The 18273-nt window shown below is 39.0% G+C and overlaps 1 protein-coding gene across 4 annotated transcripts in view; it reads left to right on the top strand.

The window, feature by feature from the left end:
* PPP4R2 (protein phosphatase 4 regulatory subunit 2) overlaps positions 1-18273 on the top strand; it is a 70460-nt gene that overhangs the window by 34625 nt on the left and 17562 nt on the right. For 3 of the 4 annotated variants that reach the window (XM_003894184.3, XM_021934228.2, XM_021934229.2), the window contains exon 3: positions 13867-14037. The exons of the other annotated variant lie outside the window; for it this stretch is intronic. In XM_003894184.3, coding sequence (XP_003894233.2) covers positions 13867-14037 — 171 coding nt within the window. The remainder of the gene's footprint in view (positions 1-13866; positions 14038-18273) is intronic. 4 annotated transcript variants of the gene reach the window in all.

The following is an 18273-nucleotide window of genomic DNA, read 5'->3' as shown; positions in this document are numbered from 1 at the left end:
TTTTTGTAGGGATGGGATCTTGCTATGTTGCCCAGGCTGGTCTCAAACTCCTGGGCTCAAGCAGTCTTCCTGCCTCAGCCTTCCAAAGTGTTGGGGTTACAGGCATTGGCCAATGTGCCTGGACCTAGTTTTGTTCTTAAAAAAGCATTTCCAACAATTCAGATCATTGGTCTGGGCAAAGGTGGGCGAGACCTCAAAAGCACAGACAACGAAAGCAAAAATAGACTAATGGGATTACATCAAGCTAAAAAGCTTCGGCGCAACAAGGGAAAAGTCAGCAGAGTGAAGAAAATGGAATGGGAGAAAATATTTGCAAACTATCTTTCTGACAAGGGATTAATAACTAGAATATATAGGGAACTCAACTCAAAAGCAAAAAACACCAAATAATCCAGTTAAAATGGGCAAATTATCTGAACATTTTTCAGAAGATATACAGGTATATGAAATACTTTCAACCTGGCTAATCATCAGGAAAATGTAAATCACAACCACAATGAGATGATATACACCCCAGTTAAATGACTATTAACAAAAAGACAAGCCAGGCATGGTGGCACACACCTGTAGTTCCAGCTGCTTGGGAAGCTGAGGTGGGAGCATCACTTGAGCCCAGGAGGCAGAGGTTGCAGTGAGGTGAGATTGCACCACTGCACTCCAGCCTGGGTGACAGAGTAAGACCATGTCTAAAAAAGAAAGAGTAATAGCAGATTCTGGCAAGGGTGCAGAAAAAGGGAAACACTAGTACACTGCTGGTGGAAATGTAGATTGGTACAGCTACTATGCGAAACAGTGTAGAGGTTCCTCAGAAACCTAAAAATAGGTCTGCCGTCTGACCTAGCCATCCCCACTGCTGGATCAATGTCCACAAGAAAAGAAGTCAGTATGTCAAAGAGATACCTGCACTTTCTTTTTTTTTTCCATTTTTGAGATGGAGTCTTACTTGTTTCCCAGGCTGGAGTGCAGTGGTGCGATCTCGGCTCACTGCAACCTCTGCCTCTCAAGTTCAAGTGATTCTCCTGCCTCAGCCTCCCCAAATAGCTGGGACTGCAGGCACACACCACCACGCCTGGCTAATTTTTGTGTTTTTACTAGAGACGGGGTTTCTCCATGTTGGCCAGGCTGGTCTTGAACTCCTGATCCGCCCGCCTCGGCCTCCCAAAGTGCTGGGATTACAGGCGTGAGCCACCACGCCTGGCCGATACTTGCATATTTATTGCAGCGGTGTTTACAGTAGTCAAGATAGAGAATCAACCTAAGTATCTGTAAATGGATGCATGGATAAAGAAAATGTGGGGTGTATATGTATATACATGTACACATATATACATCTATAATACACATATATATACACATATACACATACACACACACACACCATGGAATACAATCCAATTCAGATATAAAAAGAATGAATGAAGTGTCATCCTTTGCACCAATGTGGATGGAACTGGAGATCATTAGATTAAGTGAAATAAGACAGGCACAGAAAGACAAATATCACATGCTCTCATGCATTATGTTGGAGCTAAAAAAGTTGAACTTAACGGAGGTAGAGAGTAGAATGAGGGTTATCAGAGGCTGAGAAGGGTGGGGGGCCAGGGATGAATAGAAGTTGGTTAATAGGTACAAAAGCACAGTCAGATAAAAAGAGTATGTTTTAGTATTTGATAGCACAGTAGGATGACTATAGTTAATAATTTATTGTGTATTTCAAAATAGCTAGAGAAGATCTGAAATGTTCCCAGCACAAATGATAAATGTTTGAAATAGATATCCCAAATACCGATTTGACCAATACACATTGCATACATGTATCAAAAGTGTCACGTGTATCCCATAAATATGTATAATTATGTATCAGTACAAATTTCCAGTTTATCTTTTTAGTTTTGTCATATGTAGATGGAGATTCCCAGGAAGGGTTAATTCATTTAATAGTGTTGACATGTTCATTTTCCATGTATTCAGTCCTTAAACCAAAGTACAAATTGTTCTTTTGATAGGTACTTTGCTTTTAATGATTTTTTTCTTCTTTTTTTGAAAGTATGAGATACAGAAAAAATGCATTCCAGATAATTATTACTTACTTGATTGGTAATTTTAAAGTAGCACATAACTCTGGGGTATAGTTTAAAATAGCAGTGAAAGTAATCTGTATATAAAATTACACAAAATAAATGAATACCAAAATATTAAAAGCCAACATAGCAGACATTGTTAAGATACTTTTGTTTTACTTTCAAACTCAAGATTCTTCAGGATAAAACCTTTGTATTAAAATATACAGTAATCTCTCACCACTTGTGGCTGTGCCAACTCATTTTTGTATTTCAGTAACAGATTTTAAACTTTAATCACTTACATATGCCTTTCAGTCTCCCTAAATTTAAAAATGGAATGATTATTGTCTTTGCTGTATATCACATGAATTGGTCTTTGGGTTGGATGAAAGGGGGATTTTTTTCCCCCTCCACTTAATACACAGGTGACTATACCCAAGAAAAAAAATTCTAGATTAGATCTTCATAGTCCGTTATCTTGTACAACTGAAAGTGATTCATGAGATAGATTTTAATGCTAATGAGTATTTATTTTTTAAATGAACCATCTGTATATTAGGTTTAGATTATTTAGATTTCTTTATCTCTGTTTCTTTAAAAAGATGTATATACACGTGCCACAGATTTTATTCCTCAAATTTTGTGACTTTGATCTTGGCAGTTCTGATTTCCCCAGTCTTTTTATTTTAAGGTAAGCAGTAAGCAATAAGATGTTAACAAAAGGGATTGTGTGTTGTAGTGTCCTCCACCAGGGACCACTTCCCTCCCATGGTTCATTTGGCAATGGCTTAGAGATATTTTTTTACCACTTGGAGTGAGGATTGCTACTGGATAGAGGTCAGGGATGCAGATATCCTACAGTGCACACAGACAGCAGCTCATCGCAAGCTAAAACCCTTTGGCTCAAGATGTCCATAGTGCAGAGTTTGAGAAACTCATTTATTGTTTATATTAAACACCTGCTCCTTGCTTTACTTTAGTCAATGCATTTCCAATTCCTTTTTCTGTAAGGTTCAGCCTAAAGTTCCAACTTTGTCCTGAAGCCCTTCCTTGGTGAGCCTAAACGTACATTGTGATCTCTAGGTTCTGTTGTACTATCACTGAAATCTCTGCAATTAAGTGTTTATGATGTCTTATTTTTTTTATTTTTTATTTTTTTCTGTTGAGACGGAGTCTTGCTCTGTCACCCAGGCTGGAGTGCAGTGACACAATCCTGGCTCACTGCAAGCTGTGCCTGGCGGGTTCACTCCATTCTCCTGCCTCAGCCTCCCCAGCAGCTGGGACTACAGGCGCATGCCGCCACACCCGGCTAATTTTTTTGTATTTTTAGTAGAGACGGGGTTTCACTGTGTTAGCCAGGATGGTCTCGATCTCCTGACCTCGTGATCTGCCTGCCTCGGCCTCCCAAAATGCTGGAATTACAGGCGTGAGCTTAATATCTGTAAGTCTGGTTTTCCAAATGAATTTTGTTTTATTATTTAAGCACACCTGCTGGCAGGAACAAAGTAATTTTGTTAGTCAAGGATTGTCGCATATTTCTTCAGGACTTGCTAACTGCTGTTGACCTTGATGTTAGGGCTGAGTTGGTAGAATGAATAAAAGGGCCCAGGTCCTACCTACCTGGTCCTGTCTGGCACATGTGGGGGTGAAGGGATAGATCAGTCCCTGTTGATGGCAGATTGGGATTGGTATCAACTAGATTTTAGAGGAGGTGGTAAAAAGTGGTAGCAAAAGTGGTGAGAAAAGTGACTCCCTGGTTGCAGGGAGGAAGGTAGATCCACTTCAGCCATTAAGCTAGTACAAGTTTAAAAAGTCAACATCTCTTTGTTGGCTATCGTCATTGTGAGCCATGCTGTTAGAAGAGTCGTCTTTGCTACAGCACTTATGTAGAAGGGAGGAGTCCGTGTTGGTATAGTAACAGATTCTAGGGACATTTTTCTTTTTCTTTTTCTTTTTCTTTTTCTTTTTCTTTCTCTCTCTTTTTTTTTTTTTTTTTGTTTCGAGATGGAGTCTCTCTCTCTCTCACCCAGTGGAGTGCAGTGTCACCCAGGCTGGAGTGCAGTGGCCCGATCTCGGCTTACAGCAATCTCCACCTCCCAGGTTCAAGCAATTCTCCTGCCTCAGCCTCCCGAGTAGCTGGGACTACAGGCGTGCGCCACCATGCCCGGCTAATTTTTGTATTTTTAGTAGAGACAGGGTTTCACCATTCTGGCCAGGTTGGTTTCGAAATCCTGACATCATGATCCGCCCAGCCAGGGACATTCTCAATAAGGGCTCAAAAGGCTAAAAATTAAGCACGAGTCAGGCTAACCAGAACATACTGTTGGTTGGACTTTTCGTTTTAATTGGTAGGGAGAGGTGAGTGAGTAGATAGTAATTTGAATCTTTAGGCATTTTTAGAATCCTCATCATGAATATGTAAGGTGCCAAGTAAGAAACCCAAGTTTACACTGAGCTATTGTCTGAAAGTTTGTGTTACCTTCTGAAGCTTTCTTTTTCATCTGATTGGATCCTTCATGTGTACAACCATTTAGCAGTCTAATTTGAAAAATTTACTTTCAGTGGCAAATACTTTCCCTTCAGAATTTTTATCAAAACTTTATTGCTTCGAAGCAGGTATCATGCCATCTTGAGATCATGCCATCACTCAGAAGTTTCCGAGTGAGAAAATATGTAACACTTCAAAGATAATTTCAAAATAGGAAACATGAGAAATATTTTAGTGTCATTTCATTTATATCAAAAACAATACTTTTTTTTGATGAGACTGAGGTTTTTTTTTTTGTTGCCCAGGCTGGAGTGCAGTGGCACCGTCTCGGCTCACTGCAGCCTCGGCCTCCCAGGTTCAAGTGATTCATTCTCCTGCCTCAGCCTCCTGAGTAGCTGGAATTACAGACATGCACCACCACACCAGCTCATTTTTGTGTTTTTAGTAGAGATGGGGTTTCACCGTGTTTGCCAGGCTGGTCTCACTCCTGACCTCAGGTGATCCACCCGCCTGGGCCTCCCAGAGTGCAGGGATTACAGGTGTAAGCCACTGTGCCTGGCCAAAAACAATACTTTTTATCTTTGAAGCAGTCAGTGCAAAATGAGAATCCAAAAATTATGTTCATACTTGTATCACATAATTTACTTTTTCCATAACACAAAAATAAGCAAAAGACAAATAATTTTAGAGAGGTGGGGAAGGTGCCCATGGTTCTTAACTGGGGACAATTTTTGTCTCCCAGGGAACATTTGATAATGTTGGGAGACATTTACGGTTGTCACAGTTGGAATGGGTGGTGTGCTATAGGTTTCTAGTAAGTAGAGGCCAGGAATGTAGCTCCATATCCTACAATACAAAGGACATCCTTCTATGACAAAGAATTACATCCAACTTGAAAATGTCAGCAGTGGCCGGTCCTGGTGGCTCACACCTATAATCCCAGCACTTTAGGAGGCCAAGGCTGTGGATCACCTGAAGTCGTCAGGAGTTTGAGACCAGCCTGGCCAACATGGCGAAATACCGTCTCTACTAAAAATACAAAAATTAGCCAGGCATGGTGGTGGGTGCCTGTAATCCTAGCTACTCAGGAGGCTGAGGCAGGAGAATTGCTGGAACCTGGGAGGCGGAGGTTGCAGTGAGCCGAGATCACGCCACTGTACTCCAGCCTGGGCGACAAGAGTGAAACTCTGTCTCCAAAGAGAAAAAAGAAAAGAAAATGTCGGTAGTGCCAAAATTGAAGAAGCCCTAGGAGGAGGGATTGCAAAGGACCTGTTAACACAAAAAACAAGCATCTTGTGGCCAAAATCAGGTAAAAATATTCAATTTCACTAGCAATGAAGGAAATATTAATTAAACTGTTTCTCTACTAGCATATTGACAGAGGTTTTGAAAGATTATCATACTCAAATGAAACATGTTGGTTTATATTACTGATGACACTATAAAGTGTGTGGTACATTGTGTCTGGGGAGTTTTTGAAGGTCGAATCAAAAGTCTTGATATTTGTACTTCATACTTTGGACTCAATAATTTCACTTACAGAAATCTATCCTCAGGTGATAAATAGATGCCTACAAAGTTTGTTATTAGGCTGTTAATCACATAACTGCATAATTAATTGTAATGAAGTAGATGTGACCAAATTTTTTTTTTTTTTTTTTTTTTTGAGACAGTCTTGCTCTGTCAGGCTGGAGTGCAGTGCAGTGGCATAACCTTGGCTCACTGCAACCTCTGCAATGAGTTCAAGCGATTCTTCTGCCTCAGCCTCTCAAGTAGCTGGAATTACAAGCGCTCACCACCACGCCTGGCTAATTTTTGTATTTTTAGTAGAGATGGGATTTTGCCGTGTTGGCCAGACTGGTCTCCAACTCCTGATCTCAGGTGATTTGCCTGCCTCAGCCCCCCGAGAGTGCTTGGTTTACAGGCGTGAGCCACTGCACCCAGCCCTAAATCTTTTTTTAAACAGTGATTAATAAATTATGGCACAAATATGTGTTGCAGTTAAAAATCTTGCTTTCAAAGACTATTTGTCCCATGCAAATACCCATAGTGAGTAAGGAGAGGGGAAAAAGGAATATATATATATATATATATTTTTTTGAGACGGAGTCTCGCTGTGTCGCCCAGGTTGGAGTGCTGTGGCCGGATCTCAGCTCACTGCAAGCTCCGCCTCCCGGGTTCACGCCATTCTCCTGCCTCAGCCTCCCAAGTAGTTGGGACTACAGGCGCCCGCCACCTCGCCTGGCTAGTTTTTTGTGTTTTTTAGTAGAGACGGGGTTTCACCGTGTTAGCCAGGATGGTCTCGATCTCCTGACCTCGTGATCCACCCATCTCGGCCTCCCAAAGTGCTGGGATTACAGGCTTGAGCCACCGCGCCCGGCCGGAAAAAGGAATATTAAACTAGAATGTCAAATTTGAAAAATATATTCAAATGTTACTTTAGTGATGATGGTTGACTGCAGATTATGGATACATTTTACTTTTATGTCTTTCTGTATTATAATTTCTTACAACGGCTGTACTATTGATGTAATCAGAAAAAACACATTATTTAGTTTTTAAATCCTATTAACATTTTGGAGTAGTCTCAGTATTTTTCAATTGACTGACTAATCTGTCCTTTACCATATATCAGATTTTCATTTATGTGTGGGTCTGCTTCTTCGCTGTCTTCTGTTCCACTGATCCGTTTTAATGTTCAGTTAATCAATAAGACGTAATATGATGTTGAATGATAATGTAAAAGAATCTCTTGTTTCGTGCCCCATTTATAGAGGTAGTAATTTGTGTTTTTAAATTAGTCCTTAAAAAGTCATAATTTTGTGTAAGCAACACAGTGTTTTCTTACTTTTGAAAATCTTTCACTTAATTCAGTATTCAGGTTAAATACACTTATTTTGTTTGCCTCAGTTATATAATTAAGACTGAGTTATCTGACATTTTAAGTCTTCTGATTGAAATATCTGCCTTTTAAACATTAAGTGTATTTTAAGCCTGTCACCTTTAATGAATGATCAGATCCATTAGATTTTATTTATTCATTGCTCTCAGATTCGTGTTTGATGTTTATTAATGGTGCAGTATTTGCTATCCTTTGGAGTAGCTAATAGTAGTAGGACTCTCCTGTGCTTTGTTGTGTTCTTAGTGTTCCTCACACTTTGTGTGCAATGCAGATAGGCTGAGTAGAGAGTAATCTTAATAGAATTGGGAATGGTAGGAAGCAGTACTTAAGGTGGTTGGCCGCTGGCCACTAAATTGTTGTAGCACCACTTGGGAAAAGAAAAGGTGGACTTTCTGTCCTTAAGCCTCTGGAAAATACGTTTAACCTTTAGAGAATTGTGAGAGAAACATGTTTGAATATGAACTTACGAGCTCCTATGGAGAGAAAAGGTCAGTGTAGAATCTAGCACTAGGATGTATTTATTAGAGATATGAATTGTACTTTCCTACAGGACAAACTGCAAAAATAGGAAAATGGAAGGGGAGCAGAAAAAGTGAAGGGAGGTGAAGCTACTTAAAGTTAATGGGTGATTAATTTCAGTAAATTATTGAGTTAATTTCAGCAAAGTAGATTTACATTTTGAGTATGTATTGGAGGGGATTTTATGTGGAGAAATTTGTTCTGAAGTTGAAAATGTGTTTGTGTTTCATGAGCATCTTTTTAGAATAATTTGATTTTCGTATTGAAAACTAAGGGGTTTTTTTGTTGTTGTTCTCATTTCTACTCATCCAGTGAATGTATGTTCCTAAGAAATTGTTTTTGTTGCCAAGTTTTTAGTTGATTTGCTCATGGCCTATTTTTTGTGCCTGAATATAACTTCTTGTTTTTGGAGATAGAGTTCCGCTGTCGCCCAGGCTGGAGTGCAGTGGCGCAATCTTGGCTCACTGCAACCTCCGCCTCCCGGGTTCAAGCAATTCTCCTGCCTCAGCCTCCCGAGTAGCTCGGACTACAGGTGTGCGCCACCATGCCCAGCTAATTTTTGTATTTTTAGTAGAGACGGGTTTCACCATGTTGGCCAGGATGGTCTGGATCTCTTGACCTCATGGTAAGCCCGCCTCAGCCTCCCAAAGTGCTGGGATTACATGCTTGAGCCACTGCGCCTGGCTCCTGAATTATATAACTTTTAGGGAAGCATTTTCTGTTTTTGTTTTTATCAAATAGCTGTCCTCCATCAAAAAGCTATATCTTTCACATTTTATGAATGCCCTCCCCATATATATATATGGAATAGTATCACTTGAATTGCATCGTATTGATCTAATTTAGAGTAACTGCTTGATTTATTTGAAAGTTAAGACTACAGTGTGTTCATAATTCATGTCAATTTATGGGGCTTAATTTCTGTCTCATGAGTTAGTACCATAGAGTCTTTTAATCTCTTCAGAATTTCCATTACCTGGGGTCCCATACCTCTTGTCTGGCTGTTCCCATTAATGTGCTTTTTTTGGACCTCAAAGATGTCATGTCAGATGGTTAATGGAAGGATGAGATTAAAACACACCACAAGACCTTTTGCATATGTAAATCTGAACTCATAAAATACTATGAATTAGTGGGTGATTATTAAAAGTACAAAAAATTATTAAAGAAATGAAAAGTATAATCCTATTTTAGTATAACTTTCCCTGGTATGTTTATGAAGTGCATGTGGGGAGTCTTATAAAGTTTAAAGATAAATTTTAGGAACCAAAAGCAATTGTACATTAAGAAGGATTCTTATTAGGCATATCAAAAATTCTGTGATGTGCAGATCTGCTTGTTAAACCTCAAATTCCCCTTTCTAAAATAGGATAGGGAAAGGAAAAAAGTAATCATGCAAATAGCTTTTCATGCTCACCATTTTAAAAAGTAGTAGCGGTAAAATACATTATTGACTCATTTAATAGAATGGAATTGTTGGATTACAAGTCTGCATTTACCTTCCTTAGGAACTGCCAAGTACTTTCCAAAGCAGCTACACCATTTTACATTCCCACCAGTAATGTATGACATTACCAGTTTCCCCACATCAACCCAGCACTTGTTTATTACTCATCTTTTTGATTATAGCCACCCTAGTGGGTGTGAAATGGGTGTCTCCTTGTGGTTTTGATTTGCATTTCTGTAATAGATAATAATGCTGAACATCTTTTCATATGCTTATTGGCCATTTGCGTATCTTCTTTGTGGTGAAATACCTATTGAAATATATGTAATGTAAACCTTACCATTTTTACAATTTTAAGTGTACAGTTTATTGGCATTAAGTACACTCACAATGTTACATTACCATCAAGATCATCCATCTGCAGAACTTTTCATCTACCCAAACTGAAACATTGTACACATTAGAGAGTAAGTCCCTGCACCTTCCTCCCCACAGTGTCAGACGACTGTCTCTAAATTTGACTATTCTTGATACCTCGTATAAGTAGAGTCATACAATAGTCATTCTTTTTGTGTCTGGCTTATTTCACTTTGCATAATGCCATCAAGCTTCATCCATGTCGTACCACGTTGAAATTTATTTCAGATTAAAGACTGTGTGTGTGTGTGTGTGTGTGTGTGTGTGTATCTATCTCACATTTTGCTTATCCATTCATGTGCTGATAGCACATTTGGGTTGTTGGGTTTTGGGGATCTACTGAGAAATGGGATTCCTGAATCATAGGGTGGTTTCATAATTTTTTTTTTTTTTTTTTTGAGGAACCAAACTGCTTTCCACAGTGACTGCCTCGTTCCCACCAGCCATGCACAAGAGTTTCAGTTTCTTGGCCAGGCGCAGTGACTCACGCCCTTCGGGAGGCCGAGGCGGGCTGATCACGAGGTCAGGAGTTCGAGACCAGTGTGGCCAACATGGTGAAACCTTGTCTCTACTAAAAATACAAAAAAATGGCCGGACACGGTGGCTCAAGCCTGTAATCCCAGCACTTTGGGAGGCCGAGACGGGCAGATCACGAGGTCAGAAGATTGAGACCATCCCGGCTAACACAGTGAAACCCCGTCTCTACTAAAAAATACAAAAAAACAAAAACAAAAACAAAAAAAAACTAGCCGGACGAGGTGGCGGGCGCCTGTAGTCCCAGCTACTCGGGAGGCTGCGGCAGGAGAATGGCATAAACTCAGGAGGCGGAGCTTACAGTGAGCTGGGATCGCGCCACTGAACTCCAGCCTGGGCCACTGGACTCCAGCCTGGGCGACAGAGCAAGACTCCGTCTCAAAAAAAAAAAAAAAACAAACAAAAAACAAAAAAATTAGCTGGACGTAGTGGCAGGCGCTTGTATTCCTAGCTATTTGGGAGGCTGAAGCAGGAGAATTACTTGAACCCCGGAGGCAGAGGTTGCAGTGAGCCGAGATTGCACCACTACACTCCAGCCCTGGCAACAGAGTGAGACTCTTGTCTCAAAAAAAAAAAAAAAAAAGTTCCAGTTTCTCTACATCCTTGGCCAGCCAATACTTGTTCACTTGTTTTTTGGATAATAGCCAACCCTAATGGGTATAAAGTGGTATCTCATTGTGATTTGGATTTACATTTCCCCAAGATTAATGGTGTTAAGCAGCATCTTGTGTGTTTGCTGACCATTTGTATATCTTCTTTGGAGAAGTATGTATTTAAGTACTTTGCCCATTTTTAAATTGGGTTTTCTTTTTTGTTGAGTTGTAGGAGTTCTTTATATATTCTGGATATTAACTCCTTATCAGATAAAAGATTTGCGAATATTTTCTCCCATTTCACGATTTGACTTTTTACTCTGTCGATAGTATCCTTTGATGCACAATTATTATTATTTTTTTGAGACAGAGTCTTGCTCTGTCACCCAGTCTGGAGTGCAGTTGCATGATCTCAGCTCACTGTGAGCTCCGCCTCCTGGGTTCACGTCATTCTCCTGCCTCAGCCTCCTGAGTAGCTGGGACTACAGGTGCCCGCCACCACGCCTGGCTAATTTTTGGTATATTTAGTAGAGACGGGGTTTCACCATGTTAGCCAGCGTGGTCTCGATCTCCTGACCTTGTGATCCACCCGTCTCGGCCTCCCAAAGTGCTGGGATTACAAGCGTGAGCCACTGCGCCTGGCTGATGCACAGATATAATTCAGTTTATCTATTTTGTTGCTTGTGCTTTTGGTATCACACAGTATCTTTATTTAAGAGACAGAGTCTTGGTCTGTCGCTCAGGCTGGAGTGCAGTGGTGTGATCTTGGCTTACTGCAGCCTCCACGTCCTGGGCTCAAGCAATCCTGTTGCCTCAGCCTCCTGAGTAGCTGGGACTGGAGGTGCGTATCACCATGCCTAATTTAAATTAATTAGTAATTAATTATTTTGTAGAGATGGGATATTGCTGTTTGCCCAGGCTGGCTTCCAGTTCCTGGGCCCAAGTGATCTTTCTGTCTCAGCTTCCTAAAGTGCTGGGATTACAGGCATGAGCCACCACACCTGGCCCCATATAATATTTTTACGTGGACACTGGTTGCCTTCAGAATATTTTGGGAATATATCAGGAAGTTTTCGAGCTCTCAGTGAAGAATAAAAATTTTCCAGACTTTCAGTTTTTTGCATAGAAGTTCAAATTTTTATCATTAGTAACGAATATTATCAGTTATTTATCTTACAGTGACAGTTTCACTTTATTTATTTTTGAGAAAATGCCTACCACATTCTCCTAATTTTTTTTTTTTTTTTGAAATGGAGTCTTGCTCATCGCCCAGGCTGGAGTGCAGTAGTGCGATCCTCAGCTCACTACAACCTCCACCTCCTCAGTTCAAGTGATTCTCCTTGAATAGCTGGGAGATTGGGTAGCTGGGATTACAGGCCTCCTGTGTAGCTGGGATTACAGGCATGCACCACCATACCTGGCTGATTTTTGTATTTTTAGTAAAGACAGGGTTTCACCTTGTTGGCCAGGCTGATCTCGAACTCCTGACCTCAAGTGATCCGCCTGCTGAGATGAGCCATCACACCCCGTCTGCTAATCTAAATAAGCTTTATTTGTGTGGCAGACCTTTCAGGTAAAAATGCTGTTTTATGAAAAATAGCTAGTTCAGCTGGCAACAGTCTAAAGGTATTGTTCTTTGAGAATGCCATACCTCTTTGATATGCAGCATAATTTTTTAATGTATATTTCTCATTTTTGTTACACAGAATATTTAAAAGATGTATTCAGGGGTTGGGATTTAATGAAATTAGTAATTTTAATATCTTTTACACTTTAAGTGAAACAGATTTTTTAAATTATGAGTTTGTGAAAATGATGGCTTCTACTACAGCTAGTAATACAGTTTGGTGCTACTGTCTTGACTCTTGCTACATGGATATCAGTTTTATCCACCTTGCTTTTATACCATCAGTGCAAATATTAACAGTGAACTAGTCAGCCCTTATTCTTTTGACAATAGCTTTGACCTCTTGGACCACAGTTTGAAAGCTGCTACCCTAGTTTATAGGGTTGCTGGATGGGATGGAAGGTGGTTACAGATTGGCTCCCGTTAATTTGTGTAAATTTGTTTTAAGTAGTCAACCTATGTAAAGAGATTGATCTGCTGTCACTAATGGTAGTACTGTCTGCCTGAGGAAATGGTTAACATTCCTGACTCCTGTGTCTCCTGGAATTTACAGTATTCAGGCAGGTATCCTCACAAAATTTCCTTCTATATTAGTGGTAAAATGTGAGGAAAGAGGGATAAAAATGTGTTTGTGTTAATTTGATAAATTAATAGATATGAAAAGTACATAAGCAAAGTATGTATTTTTATTGTGCGAGTACTGGTTGGATGGAACAGGTGATTATGTGCCTTAATCATAGGTGCATAACTTTTGTCTCTTAAGTGACAGAAGAGCCTGAAGATATTAACTGAAAGGGAAAGAAAAAGGAGAAAGTAAAGTTTATTTTGTTATTTAGCAGATAATAGACACATTTCATTAATCTGTGCAAACATTGTAACTTGTATGATTAAGGCATGGATTCATTCTGACTTAATAGGATAGTAACTAACGCCCCCCTGGTTAGGTTTGTTATGAGGGAAAGAGTCAAAATACTATTTTAAACATACTAAGAATAGGACCTAACACACCGTAGACTTTGAGGCAGAGGTAGTTCATTTAAAAGATTTAAATCAGAGATCTGGGTTTTGTTTGGGTTGGGAGTTGGGTAGCATCAGGATGGAGCTTGTGAGATAAATGAGGCATGATGATGCATGCTCCTGAATGACGGTATTCTCATTACTAATTATTCACATATTGTGTTAGTGTTAGTGTCATAGTATATTCTGTATTTGTGTTTTGTGTTCAAGAATTGTAAAGCTATATGGTATTATATATTTTTTAATTTTTTGCTTATAGGATTCAGTGGTCCCAATTTAAAGGCTATTTTATTTTCAAACTGGAGAAAGTGATGGATGATTTCAGAACTTCAGCTCCTGAGCCAAGAGGTCCTCCCAACCCTAATGTCGAATATATTCCCTTTGATGAAATGAAGGAAAGAATACTGAAAATTGTCACTGGATTTAATGGGTATGCACTTAATACTGTTTTAAAGATTTAATTTTTAGCAGAAGATTATAGATTTTTCTTTTAGTTTTGATGTGTCTGGTTGATGATTGATTATCCATTAGAATAAATTATTTGTTTCTAGTGACATGTACTTGATGAGTTTTAGCTTACAACTATTTAAAATATTTACAGCCTTTTAAAAAACTTGAACCACCTTTTTATAGGTATCAATGGAAACATTCATTTATCAGGAAACATTTTAATGGTTTTTCTTTCCTGTTTTATATTTGGTGTTATGTCTTCATACTTTATACGGAACCTTTATATCATTGAGAAATCACATTTCTTTTAAAATGAAGTACTAATTTATGAAAGTATTTTAGTGAGTTTTTGTTTAGACTTTTGGATCCTCATTTCTCTCCCAAGTAACCTCTTGCTTGTTAGTTACAAGTAACCATTTTTGGGCCCTTGTAAAACATTAAAAACACCAAAAAGATATTCTGTACAAAAGTAAAACTCCCTTTGTTTTGTTTTGTTTTGTTTTTGAGACAGTGTCTCGCTCTGTCGCCTAGACTGGAATGCAGTGGCGCGATCTTGGCTCACTGCAACCTCTGTCTCCCGGGTTCAAGCAGTTTTCCTGCCTCAGCTTTCTGAGTAACTGCCACCACACCCGGCTAATTTTTTGTATTTTTAGTAGAGATGGGGTTTCACCATGTTAGTCAGGATGGTCTCGATTTCCTGACCTCATGTTCCACCCACCTCGGCCTCCCAAAGTGCTGGGTTTACAGGCGTGAGCCACCGAGCCCAGCAGTACTCATTTTTAAAGAAATGTTACTGTGTCTCATATTCTGTCATTTTAAATTCTTTGTTTTTAGGACTTTTTTTTGGTTTTGTTTTTTGTTTTGTTTTGTTTGGAGACGGAGTCTCGCTGTCGCCCAGGGTGGAGTGCAGTGGCATGATCTCAGCCCACTGCAACCTCCACCTGCCGGGTTCAGGCAATTCTACCTCAGCCCCCCGAGTAGCTAGGCTAGGACTACAGGCACGCACCACCAAGCCCGGCTAATTTTTTTTAATTTTTAGTAGAGATGGGGTTTCACTATGCTGGCCAGGCTGGTCTCGAACTCCTGACTTCTTGATCCGCCCACCTCAGCCTTCCAAAGTGTTGGGATTACAGGTGTGAGCCTCCGCGCCCAGTCAGGACTTTGTATTTTTACAGTTTCCTTTATTGAAGGGAAGAAGTGTTTGTGAAGTTGAATTATTCAATATTTAGTCTGGCGTTAATTTGGGCTGTGGAACAACAACAATGCTAAATATAATGAATTGTAGTTTTTCTAACCATGAATTCGTAGTTAGAATTAGATATTATTTGAAGGATTTCAGTTGTATTTTTAGATGGCATAAATGGCTTGATTCTTTAGGTATTTAATTGCATGGGATTTCAAAATAAGATAGTGTAATCCAGTTAATGGTTTGCTTTACATCATATTCCACTGTTTTTAGGTTTAAGAATTTTGCTTGAAATGTCAAACCCTTATGCCTTGACTTTGGGTCTGTTACAAAAATACTTTGGGGGAAGAAATCACAGCTTTTGTCTTTGAGGTTCATCAGTTATAGTTACCCCCGGAGGCCTGGGATGGGAAGGAGAGACCTGTTTTCACTGTGCACCCTGTTGGACTGTTGAAAGTATTTAACCATATGTGTATATTTCCATATCGATCTTAATTTTAAAATTTTTCAGGAAAAGGAAAAAAAAAAACATTTCAGAAGCACTTATCCAAGAAATAGCCACATGATACGTTTTAGAAGCATGTTGCATAAGATTTACTGTTGAACTAAATACATTCAAGATAAGAATACTTCTCGGGGTTATTTGTAAATTGTACATATATATAAATAGTACTTAGATATAGTGACTCATCTTTTATTTCAATAAATTATGGCCGTCATTTAAAAATAAAAGTTAAGGTGAAACAGGTCAAATTATGCCGCTGCTTAGTAAGCAGATTTACTTGTGATTCTGACTTAGTAATAGCAAATACCATTTTCAGTTCTTTCACATTAAGTTGGGCTAGAAACAAATACATGTATTATATAATTATGTATACATATTATAATAAAAATATAAATGTAATTGTGTATTACGTATTTATTACATAAATCTAAATATTTGTAATTTCTTAATCTGTAAAAGAGGTAATTCACCTACTTCAGAAAATGATTTGAACAGTCATTAAATGCTTGAGCATTCTTCTTTTAAAACTTTTTATTTTTGAACCGTTTTTATTTTATTTTATTTTATCTTATTTTATTTTATTTTATTTAGAGATGGAGTCTTTGTCACCCAGGCTGGAATGCAGTGGCGCCATCTGGGCTCACCGCAACTTCCGCCTCCCAAGTTCAAGCTATTCTCCAGCCTCAGCCTGTCAAGTAGCTGGCATTACAGGTGTGTGCCACTGTACCCAGCTATTTTTTAATTTTTATTTTATTTATTTTATTTTATTTTATTTATTTATTTATTTTTGTATTTTTAGTAGAGACAGGGTTTTACCATGTTGGCCAGGCTGGTCTGGAACTCCTGACCTCAAGTGATCTACCTGCCTCAGTGTCCCAAAGTGCTGGGATTACAAGCATGAGCCACTGCACTTGGCCCGAACTTCTATTTTTTAAATCTGATTTTTCAGAATGGCAGTTTATGAATCACTTTTTCTGAGCAGGCAGAATCTAAGTCTTATTTAATCAGTGATACATTAAGATTTTTCTATTTTTAATTTACTTTTTTTGTCTGTATTTTAATATATGGGTATGTTGAAACATGTCTAAAATTTTCAATTTTTGCGTTTTACATATATATAGTTTTTAAAAATATTTACTAAGAAGTAACATTTTGTTGGTTTTCCACCAGTTTGAGGGTTTGTCCATTCTTATACATTCCTCCCCCCCATTTGTAATAGATTATCTTTAAATTACAAAAGTGGTGTATGTTCATGCTTTTAAAAAGATCCCCACTGTTACAGAAGTACATAAAGAATGAAAGTAGAATCATGCTATATGCTAGTTGTAATTTCCTTTTAGAGAAGCTTCAACATGTCTATATTAATACATTTAAAGCTATCTTTTTATTTATTTGAAATGGCTGCATTGCTTTCTATTATGTGAGTAGATTGTAAGTTTTTATTTGCCTGTCCTGATTGATGGTAGGCATTTATTTTTTTGGCTGTTAACGAGCATTGCTTGTAGTGAGCATCCTTCCCCATATGTTTTGTTGATGAATGTCATGTTTTGAATATATGTATAGATTGTTGCCTCTTTTTTTTGAGGTGGAGTTTCGCTTTTGTTGCCCAGGCTGCAATGGAGCGATCTTGGCTCACCGCAACCTCCCCCTCCTGGATTCAAGGGATTCTCCTGTCTCAGCCTCCCGAGTAGCTGGGATTACAGGCATGTGCCACCACGCCCAGCTAATTTTTGTGTTTTTAGTAGAGATGGGGTTTCTCCATGTTGGTCAGGCTGATCTCGAATTCCTGACCTCAGGTGATCCTCCCACCTTGGCCTCCCAAAGTGCTGGGATTACAGGCGTGAGCCATCACACCCGGCCACATTGTTGCTTTTTTTAATTTGTAGAAATGTAATTGCTAGTTTAGCTTATGAACACTTAATTTTCAGTTTATCAATACTGCAAAATTGACTTAGCAAAATGTGGTTGTTGATGCTTTTTTCATTTGTAGTAAGTGCAGATACTGTAATTCTTCAGTACTCTATATGTGTCTATATTTGTGTTTCTTTGGTTGCAAGTGAAATGGAACATCTTTTTATGTACTTACAGCCTTTCTGTGAATTGCCCTTTATATCCTCTTTTGGCTTTCTTTTGCTAATTTTCTTATTGGTAAGTTTTTGTTATTTTTGCTTTTAATTTGTGAAAGTTTTATATTAAATGCTTCCTAGTATTTTGCTATAAGAAAGATTATCCATTTTCTAAATTATTTTAGTGTATTATCACAGTACAAGTGGGGTTTTTTGTTTGTTTGTTTTTTGAGACACTCTGTCACCCAGGCTGGAGTGCAGTGGCGCAATCTCAGCTCTCTGCAACTTCTGCCTCCCAGGTTCATGCCATTCTCCTGCCTCAGCCTCCAGAGTAGCTGGGACTATAGGCGCCTGCCACCACGCCCGGCTGATTTTTTTGTATTTTTAGTAGAGACAGGGTTTCACCGTGTTAGCCAGGATGGTCTCGATCTCCTGACCTTGTGATCCGCCTGCCTCGGC

This window comes from Papio anubis, chromosome 2 (assembly GCF_008728515.1).
Source record: "Papio anubis isolate 15944 chromosome 2, Panubis1.0, whole genome shotgun sequence".
NCBI lineage: Eukaryota > Metazoa > Chordata > Mammalia > Primates > Cercopithecidae > Papio > Papio anubis.
The sequence above is the reverse complement of the archived record's forward strand: the minus strand, read 5'-3'. Positions and strand labels throughout refer to the sequence as shown.